Below are 26,329 nucleotides of genomic sequence, written 5' to 3'. Positions count from 1 at the left end.
AACTCTTTTAGAAAAGATGATCAGGCAAATCAAAGCAACCAAATACACAAAATTCTAGTTAAAAACCTATCTGGGTGATGGGATAACTGATAGTTGGACTTCTACCCCACAATCCATCTCACTTCCCAGTCTTGTTTACAAGCATTAGAAGTGCAGGCTAAAGAGGTGGAACAGATAACATCTTCCAAAGACTGAAGAATCTGAGAAACATTCCTAGGAAGGGCCTTGCGTGAAGCAGCTGCTAAGAACCGAGAGAGTCACCAGCAAACAATGGTAGTCCAGACTGGGTACACAGCGTCTTTATGCTTTTCCCTCAATTCAGCAGGAAAGATCACACACGAAGAGGCCTCTCAGCCATCTAAACAAAAACAATTTTGCAGCTCTCTTTAGTTACTCTCTCTAAACATCTTAATTTCCTATTTCACTGTTCCCTTCCTGTCTCTGGTAAAAAATAAATTGAAAACAACAAGACATGAGAGGGAATACAGTATCGTTCAGTCACAAATGCTCATCTAGGAAAAAAAATGAAGAACCCTTCATTCCTACCAGATGTTTATCTATGGTTCTGCTTCTTTTGTTACCAGAACATCATATGAAGAATGACACTTTTAAGAGCACACACATAAGGTTTTTTTTTCTTAATTGTTATTATCTTCTTAATGAAAAACATGATATATGGATATATAAGATCCCCTGTGCATATCTACATGGAAGAAGATCTGAATGTAGAAATATTATATTGGTGAGGAACTGGAATGGGTTGCCCAGGGAAGCTGTGAATGCTCCATCCCTGGCAGTGTTCAAGGTCAGGCTGGACAGAGCCTTGGGTGATATGGTTTAGTGTGAGGTTTCCCTGTCCTTGGCAGGGGGGTTGGAACTAGATGATCTTGAAGTCCTCTCCAATCCTAACTATTCTATGATTCTATATAAGTTGTTAATCATTATTTGGAGGAAAATCCTTCATTGTCTTTAACCATTCATTGTAGAAACAGATTAGTGAAAATACAATGTGCTCCCTTATAGAAAAGATTTATCAGTTTTGAATGCTTTAATTCTGACCTTATTGCAACAGCTAAAACAATATTCATAAAAATATAGTAATGCTTAGTGCTAATACCTTCCCCAAAAAATATGAGTCATAAGCCATCGAACCACTGCATTTCAATGTCTTCCTGAGCAAAAGGCTTAACCAACAGGAAAAAGTATTTGAAATAATGAAATATTTGTGAAGCTGACCCATAGGTTGTAAATTCAGGCTTCCAGGACGTAAGTTTACTACACAGATGACTTACTACATGTAGATTCCGGGGAAAAAATTACACTAGATATTGTTACGCTTGCCTTCGACTGCCAGAAAAAGATCCTCCCTCTTAAATAAGGTGCCATGAAAACACTTCATTACGCAACCAGCTTGTCATTAGCTATTTCATTGAAATAATATATAGAGTGACTAGACCACACAGGGATCTGAACAATGATACATACAACATATCATGAATAAAACCTGAAATGTAATACACATCTCAGCCATTTACTCATCTGTAGTTTAAACAAACATAGAGACCTAAACCAGACCTAAACCAGATTTATAAACTTTAGTGACCAAAAAATATTTTCAAAGACAGAAAGGCTTATCCTAATGGGTATAATTCAAAATTCCTCATGCAACACACGTCATCTTGAAATAAAAATATACCATGAATAATTCCTCATTAAACATTCAGGTACTTAGAGTACAAATATGAGCTTAGGTTTACCTGAGATATATGCTGATGCTGAAAATGTGCAGAGTTTGTTTACAGTAAAGCTGATTGGGAATAATGAAATGGCATCCCTGAAATCTCTCTAATTCCCATGATGAATATTACTGTATTTAGAAAGAGTTTTACAACAGGAAGAGTTATTATTAATACAAGATTATTTTCTAATCAGAAGAATGTCTCTATTTATATCTATCCTGTCCTTTACCTGCTTTACAAATGACTTGCATATTTGTCAGCATCTTGGGTTCAGTTAGACAGTGACAAGTCCTAAATACTTCCAGGAAATGAGACATATTTAATCACATACAGGTTCTCATCTCTGTTACAGCTATGCAGAGACTTAATGCAAATGGTAGTTGCTACAGCTGAAAAAAAATAGCTGTCCCTTTATCTTGAAATGTATACATGACTAAGGAGTTAGTCTGATACGAAAAAAACATATATAGAAGAATTAAGAGGGTTTCCAACTGCACATTTAAATACCCACTCCCAAAATGCTCAGTATGAGTGTGCTTGAGGTACAATAATTTTGACTTTTCATGCTTCACTGCAGCAGTAGCTCTTAACAGCTCCCAATTACCCATACAGTCAGCAGTGGCCAAAGAGCAAACTGCATTCCTGATCTTCACTAAGGTCATTTAGAAAGAGATCAGCAGTGTTGACTCTTCAAGATCTACCCATTCAATACATTGTCCTGTGCTTCCAGTTCAGTATATTAATGCACAGCACTATTATCTTCCAGGCAAAGTTCAAGTTGGATTTTCTCCTAGCTGAGCTTCATAGTAATTACTGAAAGCCAGGATTTTTTTCAGGTAAATATTAACAAATGGGAAAAGAGAAGGCAGCCCTCAAAATACATTCACGCCTCTATAGTCCTCCATGGAAGGCAGCAAGATTAGCTCACCAACATTTTTCCTGGTTAACTCCAATATTTATGTTTCTCAAACCATCAGAGTATTTCCAGTGGCAGTATTTGTACATTCCATCATAATGCTGCCCAACATACCTGCTAAAATACTGTCATATGGTAACAGGTGAAGAGCTTCATCTTGTGTTTCTCTCTTATTCCACTCAGTTTTTTTCTTCCTAAATCTAATTTATATGAAATGCAGATGAAACTAAAGTCTTATTATATGAGGCTCTGCTATTAATCACAAATCAGTACATTAATTAAGTTCAAGCAAGAATTGTGAAATTCTACAAGTTGTTTCTGAAATTGAGTTTTACTTCTTGCTTCAAGACTGTAATTTCTGTAATTTCATAACTGTAATTTCTTTTACTTCAAATTAGAAAAGCCAAGGATAGCTTTTATTTCCAGAATGAAATTTGCTGAAACTTACTCAATTACTTGATTTTTCAATAGATTCTGATCTTTAACCACTTTGTTACAAATGCAGAAAGCAAACAAACAAAAAATATCAGCATTTGTATCTCTCAGGGAAAAGATTGGTCTTGATTTCGCAGCTGTAAAACAGAAATTATCACATCTGTCATTCTTGCAGGACTGAAATTGACTGATGAAAAATGCTCCACAGCATTACGAGCCCTCCAAAGCATTACTGGCACTTCTGTGTCAACACATCCTCTAATATAAACCACCCACAATACTACAGAGCAGTACGCCAGATTCCCTACCTGAGCACATAACACACTATGCTGAAAAAACCTGCTGAAACTTGCCATTCCTGAATGCAGTACCTGCCTCTCATGATCACATCAATTCAACTTCCTAACAGGTGCCCTTTGGATGAGATCTTCACACGGCAGTTTGCATAACAACATCTATTTCCAGTCAAGAGCAACACTAGCAACAGAGTTTAGCTCTTTCTCAGATATACCTGCTGAAATAATTTCACCCCTCTAGTCAGGTGATGCTTCTACTTTTAGCCCCAGTAACAACCTATCTGTATCTCAAAGCCTAGAAGGAACTCTTCATTTGACTTAATGTTTACAGGCAAGCTAACCAGAGCATCATTAATTCGGAATGATAAGTAACAATGACATCTTTCTCATATGTTGTTAGTATCTATGAATCTGTCTCAGTTCTGTGGATGCAGGCTGGAAGACATCTTAGAATAGCTAAAAATACTCCAAACTTACTTTTTACGCTTTCTACCAAGCCAATATCTTAAGCATCATCATGAGTCACAGAGGTTGACTAGCTGGTGACAATCATGTGCTGAAATTACAAACGTCAAAAGCCTGTGATTCACTTAAATCAAGCGCCTGTGTTTAATTTATTTATATTAAGCTTCCACATTTCTGAGATGTGGTTTCACCAAACTTCTTCTCAAGGCGTGTAAATCATCATCAAAGTACAGAAGAGTAAATCTGCAGAACATAACTGGTTTGAATATGACGCACAGCAAACAATTGCTGAAGTACATATACGGATTCATTGTTAAAGCTTGGAAACGTCTTTGCATTTTTCCACAGTTTATGTAGAAATTTAGAATGTTACAAGTATATAATTAGTATTAGAACTGATTAATTCATACTGTGGGAAAATACATAAAGAACTGAAATACAGCTCTATGGATCTCCTTTCTCCTCACCCTAACTGCAGTCGAGCATACGCCTATTCAACTCTCTGAACATACTGCCAGAACTCAATTTTGGAAGCTGCCTTTATTCTTCTTGGCTGTAATACTGAATGTTTCATTTTTCAATGTCACACTATTTACCATGCACATATTTTAGTCATATCATTTCACAGTACGGTTCTGGGGCTGGTTGGCTCACAGCTTCTTTGTACCTATTTTCCTTCATTCTCTTGTTCATTTCTTTCCCACAAGGCTGTTTATCAAGTCTTATTTGCCCATGTTTGTAAAATAAGAACAAACTGTTATCAGTCCTTTGAAAGGCATAGTATACAGAGCTCTTGGGGAAAAAAGCTGCAGGTTTCATCAGCACAGTTTGAGAAGAATCAGGTTTGATTTCTACTCTGGTTCGTTCTGGATTTTGCTTGGAGCTGTGTGTCAGGATCAGATCTAAAAGTCTTCAAAATTTACTTGTAACATTGAAAACATGAAACCCACAGATTTTTAGAGACTGATACAGAATAGTGAACCAGTCCTCAGGTTACTGCAATGGGGCTCAAATTATCTTGAGAAGTTATTTGAACCTTAGCAAAAATCTAATTGAAATTAAGCTCTTAATGATAGCTGAAGTCCATCAATGCTTGGCATGGTTCCACAAGGTTTAACATAAGATTTACAAAGCTTTAGAAAGCACATGCCTTTCACCAGTGTTTTTCTTTCCTGCAATAAGCAAGAGTAATACGTTCATATGTATACCCAGTTTTTAATTCAATGTGTATTTCACCATACTAAAATTAAGTGAAAGTGATGCAACAGAATAAAAATAAACCTATATAAGGAATAAGGCATGAGAAAAGAAATTATGACTTTGGTCCTACTCTGCCCAAAATTGCACGTGGACACTGTCCTGAATAGATGAAAAGTGCAACAGAAAAAAAGAAATACCTGACTTAAGTATTGAAGTTTCATTCTCAAATCTTGCATTTGGCTTTAAATTTGGTGTGACCTCTGCTATGTTTAAGGATAACTACTCTGTACAACACAGCCAAGAGCAGAAACTCTCTTAATTCTGAATAAAAAATGTTAGCTGAAGGCTGTATTACCTTGCCTACACAGTACTATGCCCCAGTTAATTAGAATTATTAAGAGAAGAGCCCACGACATCAGAGGCAGCATCACACTACACAGACCTGCTTTCAAGGCCACAGATAACGGTCTCTGTCCTCACGGCACTGCATTTGGCCATGCAGACAGGCCAGCATCTTACACTCATGCAACACAAAGGCTGTTGCAGAAAAACTGGACTCAGGTGTTTCTAAGCATTTTACTCAACAGTCAGTTATAAAGGCTACCTTCAAATTGTCCTGAGCTACCATATTCTGCTATTGTTGTTTCATTATTTTGTATGTATTTTGTATGTTGGAACCAAAAAATATAAATAAACAAATTATAAATGGTGCATCATAACACTAGGAGTTACTCTATAACACTTTCCTAATCCAGATCACAACTTCATATTCTGATAAGTGTAATTGTACTCATTTTGATATAAAATAATCCTTAATTCTTTACTATCTATGTTACTGCTTGTGTCAGCTAAAAAGCATATAGTCTATTGATTATATCCATAAGCTCATCAATTATTCATATTACTTTCATTCTGTAATAACTATTTTTTAACAGGTTCAACATGTGAAAGAGTGTACAAAACCTTACTCAATTATATTTGTTTGTTTTTTTAGCCCATATTTCTATTTTTAACCCTTGGCCTCTCAGCTACATACCTGCGCTAACTTCCTTGTCCCAGTATTTACTCAAAACCAACATTTGGTCATGTAATCTCCCTTCTCTTAAATTCAGTATATTGTACTGTATTAAGCTTGATTTATCAAAGGTTATGGTTACTGCGTATTCTAAGTCTTGGAGCAGACTTTATTAAATTTCCTTCAAAATCCCTGCCCATTTACATCTGAGGACAACATTCTGACGTAGTACTTTGAGAAGGCGAAAACCCCAGTTAATTAGGGGGAAAAATACAAGCACACCTCCAACTCTGACAACAGACATACTCTGATCCTTGTAGAGCACAGTCTTCCTGCTCCCCAGTGCTTCCCTACAAGTTCTGCCTGAGGTTTCCCATGAGCACTCCAGCACTCCAACCTGGCCTGGTCCCACCACTTCTGCAGGTCCAGGTGCAACAATGGGGTTTGAACGCAGCTATAGGATCAGAAACCCTGTACCAAGGTCTGTCCCCTCTCCCTTTTGGTTGCTACAGAAGTGGCATCAGCAAGGTAGTTCATTACCAGATAAGAAGTTTCCTGACATGGGGAACTTGTCCATGGAGGTGAGGAGACATTACTCAGAAAACATCTTCCTTCCACAGGAAGGAAAACTACTGGATAATCAGATTTCTTATTTTTCCTTTAGTGACAACACGAGACATGAGAGGTTTTCACACCAGAATACAGAACTGGTTTGGAGTAGTAAGAAGTTCCTGCAAGCAGAGCAGTGGCACCCCATCTTACCTCAATGAGGAGTCAAAGCTTCAGCCACCACTGCCACACTGTCTGCAGGCACAACCAGAGCCACTTTACTCCTCCTCATCAGAGCAGCACCATCCCACATGGACATGTGCTGCAGCTGTGCTGTGGTGAATGGGAGAAGTGAGGAAAGACACAGCAGGGACAGTGTACTCAGCTGCACCTCGCCAGAGCTGAATGGGTTTGAGATGCATGTGGGGTGACAAACCTGGCATGGGAAAAGAAAGGGCAGGTGTGTGCAGCCCAGGAGCTGCTGCTGCTGCTTCTGCAGATGGCAGCTCTTGACATCCATGTCTCCAACTGAGGGCACAGAATTTCTTTTGACACACAGGCTTGCCAACATTACATTACCCCTTGGGGAAAAGCAAACTAAATGTTTTCTCACATCTGTGGGAGACAATATAGCTTCGTAAAACATCTATTTTCTTCAGTTGCACTTCAATATTCATAGAAAAGGAAGTTATGGGAAGCCTATTGGGAAGATACTCTAAAGAGAAGCTCTGATAGAAGGGGAGATCTACAGAGTGACCTTTAATAAATAACTGTTATGGTCTCAAGTGAGTTAATAAAATTGCAGACTAATTTAACCACATCCCCCCTTAACTTGTACTTCAGCAACTGCATGGTCAAGACAATGTATACAAACAGAGCGGTCAGCATTCCCTGATGAGCACAAAAAGCTTCCCCACTGTAGCATTGCAGACAGACTGTAGTTACAAGACTTGAGCACTTGAGTCACGGACTATACCCTTTCCTTACATGTGTAAGGCATTAAGTGTTCATCACAGAAACTTAAATAAATTAAATCATTCCATTGCAAATGACAAAAAGGGAACTTTCAAGTTGCACAGTTATTATTCAAAGATATGGAAGTAATAAAGTTAAGGTTCCACATGCATCCTCAGTTCTGTACTTTGGTCTATATGTAGGGTGGTTGTTAATTCCATAAACCAGTAAGAGGTTTGAGTGGTTTGGGTTTTTTTCTCTAAAAAGAATAGGATAATACTATCAGCATACAGCCTATAAGCTCTCTAGAAAGACAGCTCTACTTTTATTCAAATAACCCAGTCTCCTCTTTACTGGCACATTTTTATGCACAAAGTTCTTTTTCCTGTTTTTACACATTTCAAAGTTAAAATCCCATTTCTCTCCATGGAGCCCCACCAATAATCCTCTCCCCTCAGAATCTAACAAGGGCACAAAAGGGTTTTCACAACGGATGCATCCTGCTGCACTTTTCTACCAATCCAGAGCATCCCACAAAGTACTGAGATAAATCTAAATCTAACTTAATAGAATGTGCAGAATGTCTTTATATGCCTGTAGTTTTTCATTGTTACTCAGTCTTGTTACTCACAGGCTGTTGCAAGTTACTTACAAAATACAGATAGACTGTATTTGTATTTGTATCAACCAAATGGTGACTTCCATTGACTCTGGCTAGTACACAAGTAGTTTATAGTACGTGAAAGCTCTCTCCAAGCTACATTTAAAGCTGCAATAAAAATATTTGATCCTATATGGGAAAAAGTATTCAAAAACTAAAGGCTATATCAAATTCACACAAATGAAACAAAACAGATTCAGTCATACCAACATAAAAAGATACATTTATCTCTACTGTTCATGTTTTCAACATCTGAGGGTTTATGTGTCCAATGTTACTGACATCATAACGTATTTCTTTTGGTTTTCTTTTTCTTGTGAGACAGACAAGTTTGTGAGACATCTTCTTATAAATTTTGTGTGAACATTTTAGAAGAAATTCCGGAATATGGAAATATTTCTCTGGAAACATGTGGCCACCATATTCCACATAGTTGGAAGATGCAGAAAGCAGTGATTCTCATACAGATATTCAGAAATCCACCATATTTCCTTTTGAAAACGTATATGAACTTGGCAGAAAAAGCTTAATATTTTAATTGTGTGTCCTTTTGGGGTGCAGTGCTTCGTTTCATGAGACTAAAGAAATTCAAATGTACTGTATTGAAGCCCAGGTCTGCATTATATTTGAGCAGATGAAACATTACAATTGTTATGTTGAAGGCTGTAGGATCACATTTGGATTGTTTGGTTGTGGCTTTTTTACTTTTCCTGTATTGTCTCAAATAACTTGAACATTTTTACACTCATTTTTCACCAACTATCTGGTTAGGAAAGTCCTGTTAGAGGGACACTAGGGGATAGGCATCTAAAGACAGGTAACTGGCATGGAAACGTCACGCCAAATGTAGTAGAGAGGTTGCCAATGGTAGAAACTGAATATAAAACAAGTTCAAGAGCTTCCTACTATATCTGGTATAGAAAAAATGCAAAGGTGAAGTTCTTTGTAGAATGTTTAAAAACAGACATAGAGCTTCTTGCACTGTAAGTGGCTGTGAATTCAATCAGAAACACAGATGAATACACATGCCAGAAGTTTCTGAATTGCACCCAAAGAGAAAAACAAGCCATAGAATAACATAGCCATGCAAGAGGCCCATGATAAAAAAAAAATTGCCTAGGGATAGCTTTGAGATATGTATAAATAAGTGTAACATTACTGAGAGCAGAAGGAATACTATAAACAATAAGGTCATATTGTAAGATTAATTAAAAATAATGCTAAATAGCTGAAATACCAAAGGAACATCTTTAAAGGGACTTCAGAGGTTGGAGGGCATCGTTGGGTTTTTTAAACAACTATAAATGCTCCCGGACTTGTACTGGGACGAGACAAGAGTGGCATCTAGTGGCTCGCACAGTTATGGTACTTACTCCCATTGAACAGCTGGGATACCTTCCAGAACTTTTCTACAGTATTCATTACAACCGTCTGGGCTATAATTGAGTATCTGGTGAGCATCTTGCTAGCAAAAGCTGGGGGACTGGAAGAAAGGTTAGCATGTAAAGGAGTAAGTGAAGAGGTGTTGCTCTGTTTGCCTGTGCTCTGTTAGCTCTTAGCTTAGAATCAAGTAGATGGGAATTTTGTGTTAAATATGGCAAGAAGAAATACCACAGTTTTTAAGAAAATATTTAGTATAGATATAGGACTAATAGTGATCTGATCTTTATGTACGCATGTTTGGCTACCACTGACTTCCAACTATAAAGAATATTAACAAAGCACTTTCATATATAATATACATGTTTGGTGACATTCTCCAAAATTTCCTTAATACTCTTTTATGAGTTACATATTTTTGCTGTGAAAATATTGGAAAGAAGTTCCCCAGTTGGGAATTTTGGAAATTCCTTACGGGAAGAGACAGTGGATTTGCAGGAACAGATTTCCTGAGAGTTACTGAGATCCCCTGGGCAAGATCACTTTTTTGCAGAGGAAAAGGGTAGAGTATTATGGTATTAGGGAGACTTGATGAGTTCTTGATCCAGGTTCCATTTTAATTATGTACTATTAATCATTTTGCAGTTGGAAAAATCTAACATTGTCTGTGTGGAACTAATTGGGAACTCATGTTTTTTAAATTAAAGAAATGTGCAGAGGTTTCATTTACAATGTGGGGTTGAACTGAAAATACATAGCACTAGAGCACAAATTTTAGTTCACTGTTTAAAAGTTGCTCCTCTAGAACAGCAAAAAAATAGAAAATTACACTGTGTATTATATTCCAAAATCATGTGAAACACTACAGACATTTGTGATTTACCAAATATCACCACTGAAAAAGCCATTTAAGTAACCTAATCTGATTACTATTTGAAGTTCTTACCTTTTTGAAACTGTTCTCTGATAGTAAAAATAATTTCTCCAATAATCTCTGCACCACACAACCCTAAGTATATATTAATTGATATTACTGTTTATGACTAGAATGGCAAAGAAAGTGAATGTTACAAATGCTATTATTACTATTAGCAGTTCAGAAAAGCATTGAGGAAGATCTGAGTTGCAACCGATGTCAGACACAAAGCTATTAAGCTAATATTTATATTTAACAGAATTGAAGTGTTGAATGTTAATATAGATGTAAAAAATAATCTAAATTAAAACATTTAAAAAATATATAACATGGTATAAAATACAAATTGTGTGTGGTGGCAATTCAGTGCTTTGGAATCCAGCTTACGCAATTGCCTATGTGCTTCAGAATCACTGATACTGGTTTTCAGTTTTCAGATTTTAAACTAAGTTAAAAATTCAGGTTCTAAAACTGAAATATAAAAGTATTGCAGATATTTAGAAAGTACTTTGATTTTGACAGATATTGACAATAACAAAGTCCAAACAGCAAGTTTTGCCTTTTTTTTTTCCCCCTAAATTTCTGGTTAGGAAATCTCACGCTGGCTTAATATGGCTAGTAATGTGAAAGTTGACTTCGAATGCAACAAATGAGATTTGTTGGCACAACTATCCAGAATTATAAGCTTCAACTACAATCCTCCTCTCAGTAAAGAAAATTGAATGTAAAGGCAAATGCAAAGGGTTAGCCATTACATTACCTGAATATACTGTGTACTTCTACATAGTATTTCTAACACACATCACTAATTTAATACTATTACAATATTCTAGCTATTAAGTTTCCTGTATCTGTCATTTGAGTATTTAGAAGACAACAGCTATATCCCTTTTCAAAACAATCACAGAACTCAAAATCTAAATTAGCTTTAAAAATGTATTTATTTTCCCCATGTAGCCCACCTATACACAACAGATAACTCATCAGACCTTCCTTGTAACCTTTTGGTTAGGGCAGGTTGCATGTCCAAGAGTTAAAGTACAGCTAAGTGGCAACTGAATCACACTATTTACTTGTGTAAGTAAAGAACAAGCAGGAGTTTGAGACATGGAGCTGAACTCAGATGCACTAGCTGCTGTTACAAATGCACATGCATGCAAAGTAATCCCTGCCGGAGAGTTTTTCATCTAAACACAAGCAAAGAGATTTATACAGATAAGCAGGAGCCACCAGAAAATAATTAGGTAATACTGATCATGAAGATAAGCAAGACCTTCAGATCATCAACCACCTTATCTGCCATCAATGATTTGGGGGACGTAGAGGCAGAGGATCATCTGTCGCAAAAAGGACAATCAAAAAGAACACAAAAAATGTAATTAAAGTGAAACATATGAAATATAAAATCAGCCAACTCCCATCTGTAATCACTCATGAAACCCAGAAACAATGATTGCGCAGATCCAATCTCCAGCAGACTTGTCTTTTGCCATCTCCACTAAGCTGAAGGAACTGACTCTCTGCAGAGATCTGTACAATACCTGCTCTGCATGTGTGAATGAGTGCTTTTGTTGAGGAGGTGGAGACGTGCTTTTAGTTAATGCAAGACAGTTCAACGAGTAAAATGTTACTAAATCAATTGTATATCAATATACATTCTGGTATCACAGCAGTTACAGTTCAGCGTGTAGGGTAACAATAATGGAAAACAGAACTTGCCATTATGTATCATTAAAGTATAATCAATTACAGGAATCTGTTAGTGCTTTCCTTCAGAGAATCAATCATGAGGAAACACAATCTACTTAAATGTGCAGATAACAAACGGAAATGATTTTTAAAACAAGGTGATTGGGTTGAACACATTTTTAAAGATAAACTTTAGCAGATTTCCTGACTTCATTTTATTAATGCAAAAGTCAAAATAGACAAAAATGTTAGCTTTATATTCCAAGAATGGAATATGAAAGTTCTGATTAAATCTGGGCCTGGAGCGTGCATTTTCCAGCCAACATCCAAGATTGCATTTGCTGTATTCATCATTATATATTTGTGTGTATATACAATGACATCACTGTTTATGGCTCTATAAAGTCCAATTCAGAAAACACAGTTTTGATACTGTCTGGAGTTCACTTACATACAGGCTGAGGTGCAACATTCACCAAATTCAGAAGTTAATGTCAGGGCTTAACTGGAAAACAAGAGCATGGAAGTGTCTCCACACTGGGGTGAGCGCACTTAGCACTCAAGGAGATAGGCAACCATGGTAAAACCTAATGAAATCATGAGACATCCTCAGCTGTGCACCAGAGGATTTCTCACAGCAGAAATGTATTATCAGTCAAAAGCAGAGCTGAATGCAGTCTGAAGGGAAAGGGCAAGACAACAAGTGAAACCATTCCATACTCTATAACTTCTTTCCTTGAGTCTCTGTCCAGATTTACCGTGATATACCAGGATCACTCCTGGTTTACACAAGTACCATGGGTATGTGTCACCCATGTAAGACAAAAAACTGAATTAGGTGAAACACTTTGGACTTCACAACAATCCCACTCCCCAGTTTTGTCTTCTCACGCACAAAGGGAAAACACGAAGATGAGGTGAAAACCTGTATTGGAATAAGATGAAAGGAAGGAACAACTCTTTAAACATTAGGGGTGGAAGTAAAAATGCTCACCAATGGATGGGAAAATAATTGCCAAGGCTGAATAGTGTTCAGTGCTACTGGAAAGTATTATCCTTTGATTAAAGTGAAAGCAAGCAACCTGTATAAACCTGTATTGGCAGTATTGCAAGGGGTCCTTCTTTAAAACCACTCTGTCTCCATTTTGTACCCTTCACTACCTTCTTTCAGTAGAATCTCCTTCACTACCATTCCACTTCTCCAAAAGCCCAGAGGAACACTGGTATTGCCAGTATGTTGAAAGGTCAAGGACTGGGACATTATTTGGAGGAAACATATAGCAAGATATTTACCAATAGACCACAAGAAATTAAGAAAAAATAGTGTTTTTTATCACCTATGGAGTAACTGTGGATGATAACTGAGCTGCTATTTTATGGAATTCAGTGCAGAACTTGGATCAAAAATTACAAACATTTGGGGATTCAAATGTTTTTATAGTACAGAGCTGGAAGCAGTTGGGAATCTGCTCTGTGGAAGTGTGGGCTACTCTGGCTCATCCTTGCTGTCTTGCCATTGGCAACATACAGTCTGCTGCCCTGGATATTTTTGCCTGTGTTCAGCATGGTGTTTGGCTGTTGGCTGAGGATCTTTCATAGCAAGCTGTGTACTACTGTTCCTAAGACTGTGTGCCATTTCAGATCTCTGTAAGTCTTTCCCTGACACAAGTGTCACATCTTCTAATGCGTTGATATAGTAGCTGGGGATCCAGCTGTTTGCTGCAAGTTCTTCGGAAATTAATAGTCCCATGAAGTATTTCTGTGTTAGTGTCATTAATGATGGAGATAGAGATGTTCAAAGTTAAATGCACACCCCTTGCTAAAGGGGTAAGTCTTATGTTACCTTTTGAAAACTGTCCCAGTTGTTACTGAAATACCCATAAAGGTAAATGGCTAGGCTATTGGAATAGCTCTCCAGAGGTCAAGTGATTACTGGTCTCCTAGAAAGGTCCAAATTTCCAAGCATTAACTACCTCTAAAATGTCAATGACATGAAAAGATGTAGTAAGGATGTGAAATATAAGATGGCGATGTTATGAAAAATTACTCAATTTCTATAACTGCGTTCTATATCTCAGATTGCCATTTTCTACAGATTTTATGAGATCTATATTCATTGAGATCTATTACAGGTTATAGAATAAGAGATCTCTTAAAGATTAATTGAAATTCAGAAAATAAGCATGTTTTTTACACATGATAGATTTGTCATATTTTGAAATGTTCAAATTTTAAATTAAAAAGACCTGGAAGCTTTTCCCTGTGGCTTTTGACACCGATCTATTGTGGTTTGTGCTATTACCAATTATTCACAGAAGAATAATTGCTTTCATTTTCCCAAATGATTTAAGAAACAAAACCCTGAGTTTAAAAGCCACCAGTGGCTACTTTACAAGCAGAAACTTTCAACTAACTGTTAAACAAATAGGCAAGTGTCCTTCTATGATAAAAAATCCATAGCTCACTGAATTCAGACAAATCCTGTGTATTATGAATCGACCAACCACATGATTGGTGAAATGATGCGTGAAAACAGCAGCAGAGGCAAAATAACCTACTTGAACCCAGAGAATTTTCAGACAATAATCATTACCAGCTTTAATTAACTTCAGCACAAAAGTGGGGGCTCCTTCTGTTTCAAGTTAATAAGGCTCAGAACACAGACACTACAATTAGAGACAAAGAATAAGTCCAAAGCAACTTTTATTTGGGGTTTAAATAATGAACTTGGTATTTTAATTCTGTAGTCAGCAATTGTGTGAGATTCTGAAACAAAGAAACAATATATGCAATGGAAATGTTTAGGTGCCAGTGTAGCTGGTTTTCATCCTTACAAGCCAAAGGCAAGAAAACATCTTGGGGTTTTCTTCCTACAATAATTCGCATGTACAAAACCCTGGAAATATTTCCACTGTCATCATCTAAGATTTACTGACTTTCATACTACACAAGTCAGAAATATGATCTCATCTAAAGCTACGAACTTAGTCACTTCTATCTTGCCTTTCTCATATATATTCATTCAATCTGTAGCTATAATGTTTTTATTTTCATGGATAATTATTTGTATATTATTTGTGTAGCAAAAATGTTGCTTTTGGTATATAAAGCTACATTACTTCCATCTTTATCAATAACTTGCCTATTCCTAAATACCAGGTTGAAAGAATCTATGACATTAATCTCATCACCAAGCACCTCCCCCACCCAAAAAAGCACAAAAAGAGAAAAGATGGTCTGCCATTTATTCCTCTCATTTATAGTTTATTAAACCTAAAGATAATAGGAAAAAGGTGGGAAAAGGCAGAGAATGTCTGTGCTGTAGTATCAGATATCACTGCTTATTACTGGCTATCTGCCTAGTAATCATAAATCCATAGGGCAATATTCTAAAATCCTTTGCTTCTCAGGTAGGTGTGAGCCAAAAAGAAAAAGTTTCATTTTCTATGAAGAGCAGAAAACAGCCAGCACAGCACAATTGGGTACCAGGATGCATAAATATTCCTGATTACAAACCCTTTCACATAAAGCAAACAGGAAGAGTTTGAAGCTAACAGTGTGTACATCATGCAAAAGGTATCTCTGTCCCAAAAGATAGATATCATATAGACTATGAATGAACTGCTCCAATAAATTATATTATTCCTCAGAGGGGAAAGGAGAGCAATGTTATAAACAGTGACTTCAGAAAAGTGAGAACAATAGGGCATTGAATTTTGCAAGAGTGAATTAAGGATCTTATTTTCCTGCAGGAGAGCTCAGTACCATTAACCAATGAGCCTTATAAATAAAAACATTAACTCCCGCACTGCTTGCTCCTCTAAGCACCTTAGCTCTCGTCCCTTTACCATATTAGAAACTAGACACAGACACAAAACGCATACAAGTACACACAAAACTAAATAACTGTTTCAAATGGATTCTTTAAAACATGCTTTTGGGACTATCCAGAAAGAATGTGACTCTGGGAAAAACATGCATTTCAAACACACGGCTTTGATGACAGACTGTGCTGTGCATCCTTGGTGTCCTAGCCTTAACAAACCGAAAAACAGCAATCTGTACATCACCTCCTCCTTGTGCTGTCCTATACGTACTGAACATCCACAGATAAAGGAAAGCTAAACCAGAGCAGTGTCTTTCAAAATGCATCCTGATAGGATCAAAATCCTCAGCACTGTCACTTGCCTTTGGCATCAATTTAACAAAGGACAGTCATTTTGTTGAAAGCATTCACCAAGATCTTGACAGGACTATAGGAGTGTAACATGTAAATCTGACTCTCAGTGTAAAACTGCTCAGCAGTGAGGGTAAGGCTGCTGCTAGCCAGGTAAACAGCACAGGGCTCAGAGTTCAAGGCATGGAATATCTGACCTTTCCTCAGACAGAAAGCTAATAACCACTTATAAATCATTATCAGAAGGTGACAAACTTTCCTTCTTCCTGAGAGCAATGATCACTAATTTCTCATCCACAGGTCTCAACAGGCAAGTCAAATAACTCTCCACTATGAGATGATTTTTAATCCCAAATTCCTCTTTTCTATCACCAATATGCCAAACATTAAACATTGGTAACTCTAACTTCATCTTGCATCATAGTTTATCCTTTTCTCTCACACTTTAGCTGTTTTCTTGGTTAGAACTGGAAACTGATAGTCCCATAAACTACAGACATGTTTGTAGACACATCATCTCTGGCTGCCCTGACAATGATGAAATGAGTTTCTCTGAGGTTTATGGTAATCTCGGGGATCATATGATTTTTCAATCACATTGTGATGTTTTTTCTCATCTCCTATGCAGTGTTCCTCCCTCATTCCTTACACATATTTGTTTTGTCCAGCTTCTTATTTTTAAATGGCATTTGAATGTTACCTGCTCTTATTCTCTCTCTAAAGTTTTCTTTCATTTTATAATGAAGGTTATATTGGACAACTTCTTACTGTTTATAGAATTGCCTAACCTGACATAGAACAGGATGGAAGAAAGAGGGGTTTGCCTTTTTATTTCAGTAGCTGAAAATTATTTCTCCCATTTATTCTCCCTACAAGGACAGGTAATGGTTTTAGAGAGGCATGAAAAAAGACCACTGCCACTACTATTGAAACACAAAAATATTAACATTTCACAGGTTTGCTTTCATAAATTATTTCTCTTTTTCCAGCCTTCTGCCCTGCACTTTAGTCTTCTGATACCTAACTTTTTACTGCATTGTTTCTGCTTTCTTCTGCATCCTCCACATTCCTTTCACAAACCTCAGTTTCCCCTTCCTTCACTTAACTCTTTCTGCCTACTCTTATATCACTGTCCAGACCAGTGCACCTGGCATCCAAGAGAAGCTCATCTTCCTAAATGACTGCTTTGAAATGCAGGGACAGTCACCAACTTCTCAATTACAAACTGTGGCATGCATGGATCAGATGCTATTTTAACTGTGTGGAAGGGCAACCACATTGGCAGAAACCATGCTGGTTTGAGCGTTTTTGGAACAAATGCTAGGCATTTGGAAAGACAAGTTTTTTTGAAGCCTGACGTTCTTACAAGTTTACATTCACCCTCAGCTTGATATGAGAAATTTCAATGTAATTTTGAGGCTGCAACATTAAGTATTGTTATTGATTTTCTGCTAAAATTTCATTTCATATTGTCTCCTTTTTAATTCTCCCCCCGCCCCCTAAAAGTTAATATATCTGTTTTCATGTGACTGGCTCCTTCTGGTACATCATTATCCCTTTATCAAAACAATACTAGCTTATTCTATCTGTTCCATTGGAGCAAGTTGAAGAATTGCTTTGCAAAAGCAATAAAAGAAAGAATTTGGTGTTGCAATCACTATTTTAATGAGAGCTTCTGTTTTACTTATAAACCTACTCTGTGAATTTATGTGAATATGCAGAATCTCAGTTTATATTTCCTTTAAACATGTCTCTAGCTCTTATAGACGCTTATGAAGACCATAAAAAAGCAGCCTGGAAATACTTCATAGTTTGAGCATGGGAAACAGAAAACTGTACAGATATATTATACATATGTAAATGCTTTCTGTTCCATCCTATTATTGTTGTTAGACCTGACCTGTGATTCTCCGTAGTTTTGGAAAATACTTTCTTTTGGCAGAATTGAGCCAGAGAGGAGAAGACCCATACTGCAATTGAAACCCATCCTCTGAATCAAGGGAAACAGAAACTCAGACCAGGGCTTCTGAGGTCCAAAATGCCTGCCCCATCCACCAGGCTTTTCTGAGCAAAGCATCTCACAAGCCCTTCTACTGCATTTGCTTCACATCATATAACTAATTTAATATTCATTAGAGAAGCAACTTGAGCAGGCTCCTCCTGTCCTGAGAGCCCCACCTTTATGACTATGAGTGGTGGGTTCCGTTGCTCAGAAAAAACTTTGGGGTATCTCAATGTTTAATCAGAGAACACGAAATTCTGCAAACACTCATGGGATGAGAAAGCTGTTTCCTTCTCATTTCTGGTAGCAAGCAAGCATAACACAGGGACAAAAACATAAAAGGAAAAATATCAGGAAGACAAAATATATGTGCTCAGTTATTCAGCTGACAACTAGAGGGTTCAGATTTCTCTAATTACTTACAGCAGATATCACCAAAAAGCACTGTGTTCATATTTGATGGGTGGAACTGAATTTATGGTGTGTTCTTCAGTGTTTTCTTCACATGCTTCAGATAGCACTTGCTACCACAAAAGACAGGCAGCAATAAATCCAGAAGTGCCTGGAAACTACTTCTGGTAGCTGTTTAATGAGTCTAACCTGTTAAGGGTACCAAAAGGATGAGTCCTATAACTGCAGTCAAAAGAATCAATCTCTAGAACTCTGGGCCAAACTCTCTCAGAAGTGAAGCATGTTATTTGCAATAGCAAAGTCAGACCATGGCTCCCAGTTCCTTTGCTGTTGGACCCTAAAGTAGATAGAATAGCTATTGAATTAAACAGGTGAAGTACTACTATTTAATGTTGATGGCTCTCTGCATAGAACAGAATGGCACCAAAATGACAATTATTTATAGTAGAGAAATTATGAATTTCCTGTAAAATCAGGTCCTGCATCTCTGCAAGTTAAACTCTGCATTTCTGTGCTTAGCTTTGAAACTCGTTCTTGTCCTCGGAAGTTACAAGCACACATCAAAATAAAATTGTTCTAGTAATTTACAGTTGATTTGTTTCTAACTATTCAGAAAACCAAGTAACAAGTCTTCTGCAGGTCCTGGCAGCATTTCTATGTCATAGCTGTGTTTAAATTACACCTTCAGTTGGATGAACATAACAATATAAAAGAACCTGTTGCGGTACAAGCGTTAGAGGCACATCAGGAGGAACTCCTAGAGAGCAGGTCCTGTGTGAGGCACCCTGAGGAAGAGTTCCAGAGGCAGATCTTACAACTGAATAAACTATAATGCTCCCAGGGTGTGTATCTTCTTCTGTAAGAGTTGCACATAGTGATGAAGTTAACACTTTAGTTTAGTCCTAGTTACTGATCTCTTTCTCTTACCTTATTACAAGCTACAGGTACACTGTCCATATCCCACCCAAATACAGCTGAGAGCACTTTGATCTGCAAAATATTTCAAAGAAAGTCTAAAAAGGAGTTTAGGATGTCCGACCTTATGTTAGGTTCCCAGGCTAGGAGCTTAGAAAGACTAATTTCTGATTAAGAAAGTAACCAGCTTGGATAAATAACCCATGAAGTACATCAAACTTCAGATGCTCAACTGCTGTTTCAAATGTACTTTTCAAGAAGTCACTTCGATCACTGGTTTGGAGTGCCTGGAGTCCAATAGAACTTCCCTTATCATCACAGATGTTCAGGACCCCACAAGAGCTGACTTCAGGCTTATGGTCATCATTCTAACAGCCAGAAAAATATTAATGCTGACAGACTGTAAATCTAGTTATGTGCCTCATTCAAAATTAGTGAGATAATAAATATGCAAACAGACTTCTGAAATACTAACATGAAAGTAATGCATATGTTATAGCAGGAGTTTAAATAAGATTATGTAGAATAGTTATTCTCAATTATCTTTTGTCCTTGTATTTTCCAGTAACTGGTATCAATGTAATTACTATTTGATTAGTTTTTAATTAAATACATAATCATTTCATAATCCATCAGTACAAATTTTCATACAGTATCATTATATTAAACAAGCATTTAGATCAGAATTTTAAATAAAGGTAGAAACAATTGAAATTATGATTTCATGTCTGTATTTAAGCTCTCTACCCAGCTGTGGGATTTCAAAATCACCAGAAGTCAGGTAGCATCCCTTGAAATCCAGTAATACTAACAGTTGCAGAACTGGACGCAGAAGATGTAGAACTTATGAACTGGACTAATCCTGTTCCCCAGTCCTCTTTTGCTATTTATGCTTTCTCCTAAACCTTTAAAGTTTCACCTTTTGTAAACTTTAAATAAATCCTTAAATATGTATTAAAAAAGTGTATTGTTCACTTGTGTAAACCACTGGAGAAAAAATCTTCAGCTACCTATGTGTTGATTTTACAAGGTTTTTTAATGTACCAAACATATGTACTCTAAGGGTAAGGATGAGATTTTTCAAGGACTCAAAATGCAATTAAAGAGTTAAGCACTAGCAATTCTGGCAGACAGGTACCTAACTCTGGTATTGGTTTTGAAAACCGTTTTCTTAAGACTCAACCATATAGATCCAAAAAACTTACTAATGAAAAGCAGCCTTATACCATGATTCTTTTTTTATTCTACTAAGTTAACTTTAGAAGTACTCCTAAATTAAATTAATCCTTCCCTAAAAACTGCTTGATTAATCCTCATCTAGTCTTCTAATATAAAGCTGAAATACGGTCAAGATATGGTACTTGAACCTCTCCGATCTTACATAGAACGTGAAGCTACAACAACCCAAAAAGAAAGCATCTAGTAATTCAGGTGACATCAACAGTGCACTAGCTTTGATTCTATTAAAAAGAAATAACCTTGCTTTTTATTATCACATCACACACACGCAGAGAAAACTCAGCTGGATTAAGGAGAGTGAACTAATGAACTTAATTAACATGCAGAAAATAAAAGAACTACCCTGCCAATGTGTATGTACAATGAAAGCATTCAGCAAATGAACCAGAACCCATAATGAATTTTATTAATCCTTCCTGTCATTGGGGTCAGAAGTATGAAAATAGGGTAGGAACAAAGTATTACAGATCTTTATTGACTCTAAAGTTTACTCTGTAAGAAACCAAGTGAAAGTTACTTTTACTGCTGCACTGAGAACTCCAGCATCAGTTCTTCTGCTGAGTGTCCACCTCTTGAGATGATTGAAAACCAGAAATAATACAACACTATGACAGAGCTCTTGCTCCACCATGGTGTTTGTGAACAAGGCAGTTCACATCTTAGGAAACACATACAAGTACAAAGAAAATAAACTATCAGGAGGCCAAATTTCAGTTTACAGCAATTGTAAATATTTATTTATTTATTAAGATTGTCTCCCAACAGAAGGTGTTACCTTCTTTATCTTTTCCTTCCAAAATTGGCAAACAATGAAGTCCACAAAACTAAAAGATGGCTCTAGAATCACTTCAAAACCTATAACATCCAATACTCCTGCTGGGTCTTTACTCGGCAGCTGGCTCCTATACTAATTTTTTCCATCATGTTAAAGCCACAGAACCAGGAGGAAGCACTTTATTTTAAAGAGAGGGAAACACAATGTCCCCTTATATAAAGCAAGATGAGTGACTGTTTAAGCCTATGGAAATATAGTGACAAGGCAACTTGCTGGAGCGATACAAATGGTAATTGGGGATATAAAATAAACTATGAGGCATGATTAAATTCCATTAAGCAACAACTTGAAACCATACCCACCAGGTGCGAAAACCCTGGATTGAGTTAAAGGTTCAAATATAAATAACATTTAGAAGGTTATTTTCTCATAACTTGCTAAAACCACAGCCCTAACACGAAAAAGAACTTCCCAAAGTCCAGATACTACATAGCAAATCTTTAAAGTCAGCTCTCACTGATTCTTAGTTTAGCCATTACTCAAACACGCAATATATAATGCTGATGAGTTAAACCTCATATCACCCATTATGATTTATTTCTCTAAATTCACTAGAAATTTTATTTATGTTTATAACTACAAGGTGTTTGCTGGTGGTGTCAAAAGATTCAGATCAGGGATAGATAGCTGAGTGGTTAGACCATTATACAGCATTACAGTATATTGATTAGAATGCCCATAGAATAACTAAGGACAAAACTAATAATGTTACTAAGAAAAATGCCCAGAAGGGATCAGGTCTAGCCTGACGAAATAATATAGTTTCAGCATTGCAGAGAATACCAGCAGCCTAAAAGATGAACTTTCCCTGTTATTATTTTCTTTAAGCTAGTGTTTTTCACAGTCAATAAAAATATTAATATAATTTTATTTCTCCTTTATATCATTTTTATGTACTGACACAATATTATCTATACTGTCCTCAAGACACAGAAAGCAAGTTTGGACCAATAAAATCACAAAAGCACTTTCTTTATGTGCTCAGATTCCAGAATATCTGAGCACAAAGAGCAAAGACAGATTCTGTATCACATGCCACTAATTCAAAGTATTTAAACCTGGTTTCCACACATCAACCAAGGCAACACAAATGCCAAAAAATTCCTCTTTGATAGCAGAATTGTATACACTGTATATTATATAAGCCTTCTGTCCCCCTCCACTTGAATGTACACTATCAAGTCTTTCTGGCCACTATTTTATATTGAGCAGATGGTATTATGAGATTTTTGATAAAGAACAACAATCACCCAGCAAGGGTTGCAAAGGGGTCGCTGAAACCAAAATTAACAATTGATTAGCTTTAATGGACCATGACAGTAATAAACAACAGAGCTCTACACAAAGATTTGATTGCCCTGTTAATGCTGCTGACATAAATGGCTTTTAACTGGCTTCCTGAAAGTGCTAATATCTTCAAAGCCTCAGCAAATGAAGGACTTGTCAAAGTGAGAACTATCCTGCAGTGAAGAAGCACTTACTGTAGACCTCTGAAAATCTCCTGTAAAGTGTTTCTGATTTATTCAGACAATAGACCCTATTTCTCTAAGGCTTAAAGTGCAAAAAAATAAAATGCAGCACACCTCTGCAAGGCTGAAATGTAACAGAACTCTAAAGCATTTGAATATGCAAGCCAGCATTCACTGAACACAACATAATCTGAACTATCACCTTCAGTGCGCTCATTCTGTCTTTACTTCAACATGGGCTGATATCAGTATTGCAGCCTTCAAAACTGTTTTATTGGGGTTTTTTTTATCCTTAGCTCTTAAAAGTTCAGTCTATGTTTTCCCTTCATGCACAGAAATCAGTAATTCACATGATATTTTCATTAGAAGAAAATGTTTTGTGATTACTGGAAGTAAACATGGTAAACTCTGAAAATAGAACTTATAGATCTGTGTACTTCTTAGATACATCTATGGTAAAAAGCATACAGAAAATTACTGTTTCCCTTAATGCTTAAGCTCAAAATCAAAATAGACATAGGGCAATTATTCACAGAAGGTTTTAAAATTAAATCTAGATGGAGACAAAGTAAGCAAAATTTCACCTAACATAACATTCAAAAAAACAAGGATATGTAAATTCATTACAGGTAAGGAGGTATTTATTTATTTAAGTCATGAATAACACTTCTAGTTAAATTTTCCATTTTAAGTTAAGATTACTTGGTTTCCAAATTAACATATTCTTTTTATTTTAATTGTGTGTCTTACTTAAGCAAAGGTTTTTCTTTTAAACATGTTATAACTGTGAATTGCCATAGTGTTTCTCCCTCCCACATTATTCCTACAGGCAACATTTTGAGACTATAATGGTCTGATTCTGAGGGTTTCTAGGTAAGAGGAAAAACTGGTGTCTGCTCTAAACGTGGATACAAATACATACCATTTGCACGAATCAAGGTCATGCTAATCCCATCCCTGTGGGTTCCACCTCATCTACAAATTCAACTCTCTATAGAACACTGCAATGGTGAAACATGCTGCTAATTACTGTGTTTAAAAATCTTGACCTAAGCACACATGCAGGGAATTTAAATGAAATCTCTAAAAAGCCACCACTTGGTCTCCCAGCATACAAACACTAAATACATAACCTGTAAAAATACTGAGCCAGGCTTCAATAATTCCATTTTCTGTAATCAGCATCCTTCTAGTACTCAAATGCTTGGCTTTCTACAGCAGTACTTCAAGAAATCTATCGTATACCCTGATGATAAGTATTTGAGGAACTATTAATTACCTGTAAGTCAGCATCAAACTCATGTTTCAGGTAAGCATCTTCTGCAGCTTCAACAAGACGCTGAAAAACAAAGAGAAAAAAAAAGTGTATTTTTGAAATAATGGATAACAAACTTAAATTCGAGTGTTCTATCCAGCACAAAACCAGATTGCCTTGGAATAGTGTAATTCACTGTCACCACCTGATATCTGCTATGATAGTTCATAGAACAGAAATAAAGGATCTAGGTAAACCAGACCAAAACAAAAACCACACACACACAAAACCACCAAAACAACAAAACCAACCAACCACAAAGTTTTTTAAACCCTCAGCATCCAGGATTGCTGGTACAAAACTCCCAAACCAGCTCATCTACTAAAAAAGAGAAAATAAAGAGTAATTATTGTTTTTCCCCTACTAGTGCTCAGCACCCTGAAGTTCTTATTCTGATATTGATTTATTAAAGAACACGAAGTTGCTTTCACATTGGACCTTACTTCGTGCCTGGAAGCTCTTTTCAACTCTTTCTTAAAATTAAAATACGACATTTTTCTTTATAAGCCCTTCATTGCAAGCCACTGAAATTAAGAGATATTTCTAAATAACACATCAAATAGAAAAGATCAGAAAAATAGAGACGAGGTTTATACAGCAGATTTGAAGTGTTGCACATACTAACTTCATACAGTGCATAATATTTCTAGCTTTCTAGTTTTTATTGATCTACCTGAATATACATACTCATACAACCCCAAATTAACCTAATAATAACCTGTCACAGAATACTCAATGTATTATTTTTATTGTCTTTGATCTACAAGACACTGGTATATTTTCAACTATTTTGTGCTGTGAAGCAAGTGAGCTACAGGCTCCCATTAATGATACAAGGAGTGGGAAGCATGCACACATTTGCTTCCCTTTTCAGAAATGTATGAGCTTTCATCAAGTCGTTGGATATAAACCAAAATGGAATCAGAATTCATATTGATTGCTCTACAGTTTGAACTATAATGGAAACTGAACCAAGACAAATATTTCTGGTTGTCAATTTAGAATAAATGGTTCGACAAAAACCTGCCAGTTTAACATAGAGCCTTGCTGGTTACAAGGAGGATTTGTGTCCACCAAGGTCTGCAAAGCAGCAGCATGTGAGAGCCTTCCCTTCCACAACCCTGTCTCTTTGCAGAGGTGAGCACAAGCCTCAATAAAACCCTCAGGCTTCTGCACCTTCCCTGCAGACCCAGGTGGGAAGCTTTTTCCTGCCTTTTTCATTAGTGCAGAGTTACAGACCCCAAAGATTTGATTAAAACCTGGAAACACTACTGATGCCAAGGTTGATAGAGAAGAGCAAGAAAGTGCAGATGAAGCCCACCTTCCTAGAGCCCCATGCTGTGTGCACATCCCTGCCAGTTGACTATGTCCACCTCTAAAAGTTTTGTCCAATGTAAACCCAGCTGGTTAGAGCAAACATGTTTGACCTAAACTGGACCTGAACAGAAATGGTTCCAATACTGGGCAAATCAGAACTGAACTGGGGAATGTAACAGTTCACCTTCCCACATACACAGGTGAGAGAACCCAACAGCTAATGATGCATCACAGCATCCTGCAGGAGAGGAAATCTGCATTTCTTCAGGTGTGTATTCCTTCATATTAAAACCACAGTTGCATTACCAGTCTGTACACACCTAATAGAGAAGATCATGACTCTGATGAGTTTGAGAGAAAAAAAGTGAAAGCAGGGTCAAAAAAAATTCTTCATATAGAAATATAGAAAAAGCAGAAACGTGATTTGGTGGTTT

General features: G+C 36.7%; 1 protein-coding gene across 1 annotated transcript in view; it reads right to left on the bottom strand.

Annotated features, from left to right (window-relative positions):
* CACNA2D3 (calcium voltage-gated channel auxiliary subunit alpha2delta 3) overlaps positions 1-26,329 on the bottom strand; it is a 425,935-nt gene that overhangs the window by 271,408 nt on the left and 128,198 nt on the right. The window contains exon 4 of the mRNA XM_031046070.2: positions 24,543-24,602. Within this exon, the coding sequence (XP_030901930.2) occupies positions 24,543-24,602 (60 nt within the window). The remainder of the gene's footprint in view (positions 1-24,542; positions 24,603-26,329) is intronic.

Source organism: Melopsittacus undulatus, chromosome 9 (assembly GCF_012275295.1).
Source record: "Melopsittacus undulatus isolate bMelUnd1 chromosome 9, bMelUnd1.mat.Z, whole genome shotgun sequence".
NCBI lineage: Eukaryota > Metazoa > Chordata > Aves > Psittaciformes > Psittaculidae > Melopsittacus > Melopsittacus undulatus.
Note: the sequence above shows the minus strand (reverse complement) of the source record. Positions and strands in the feature narration are given on the sequence as shown.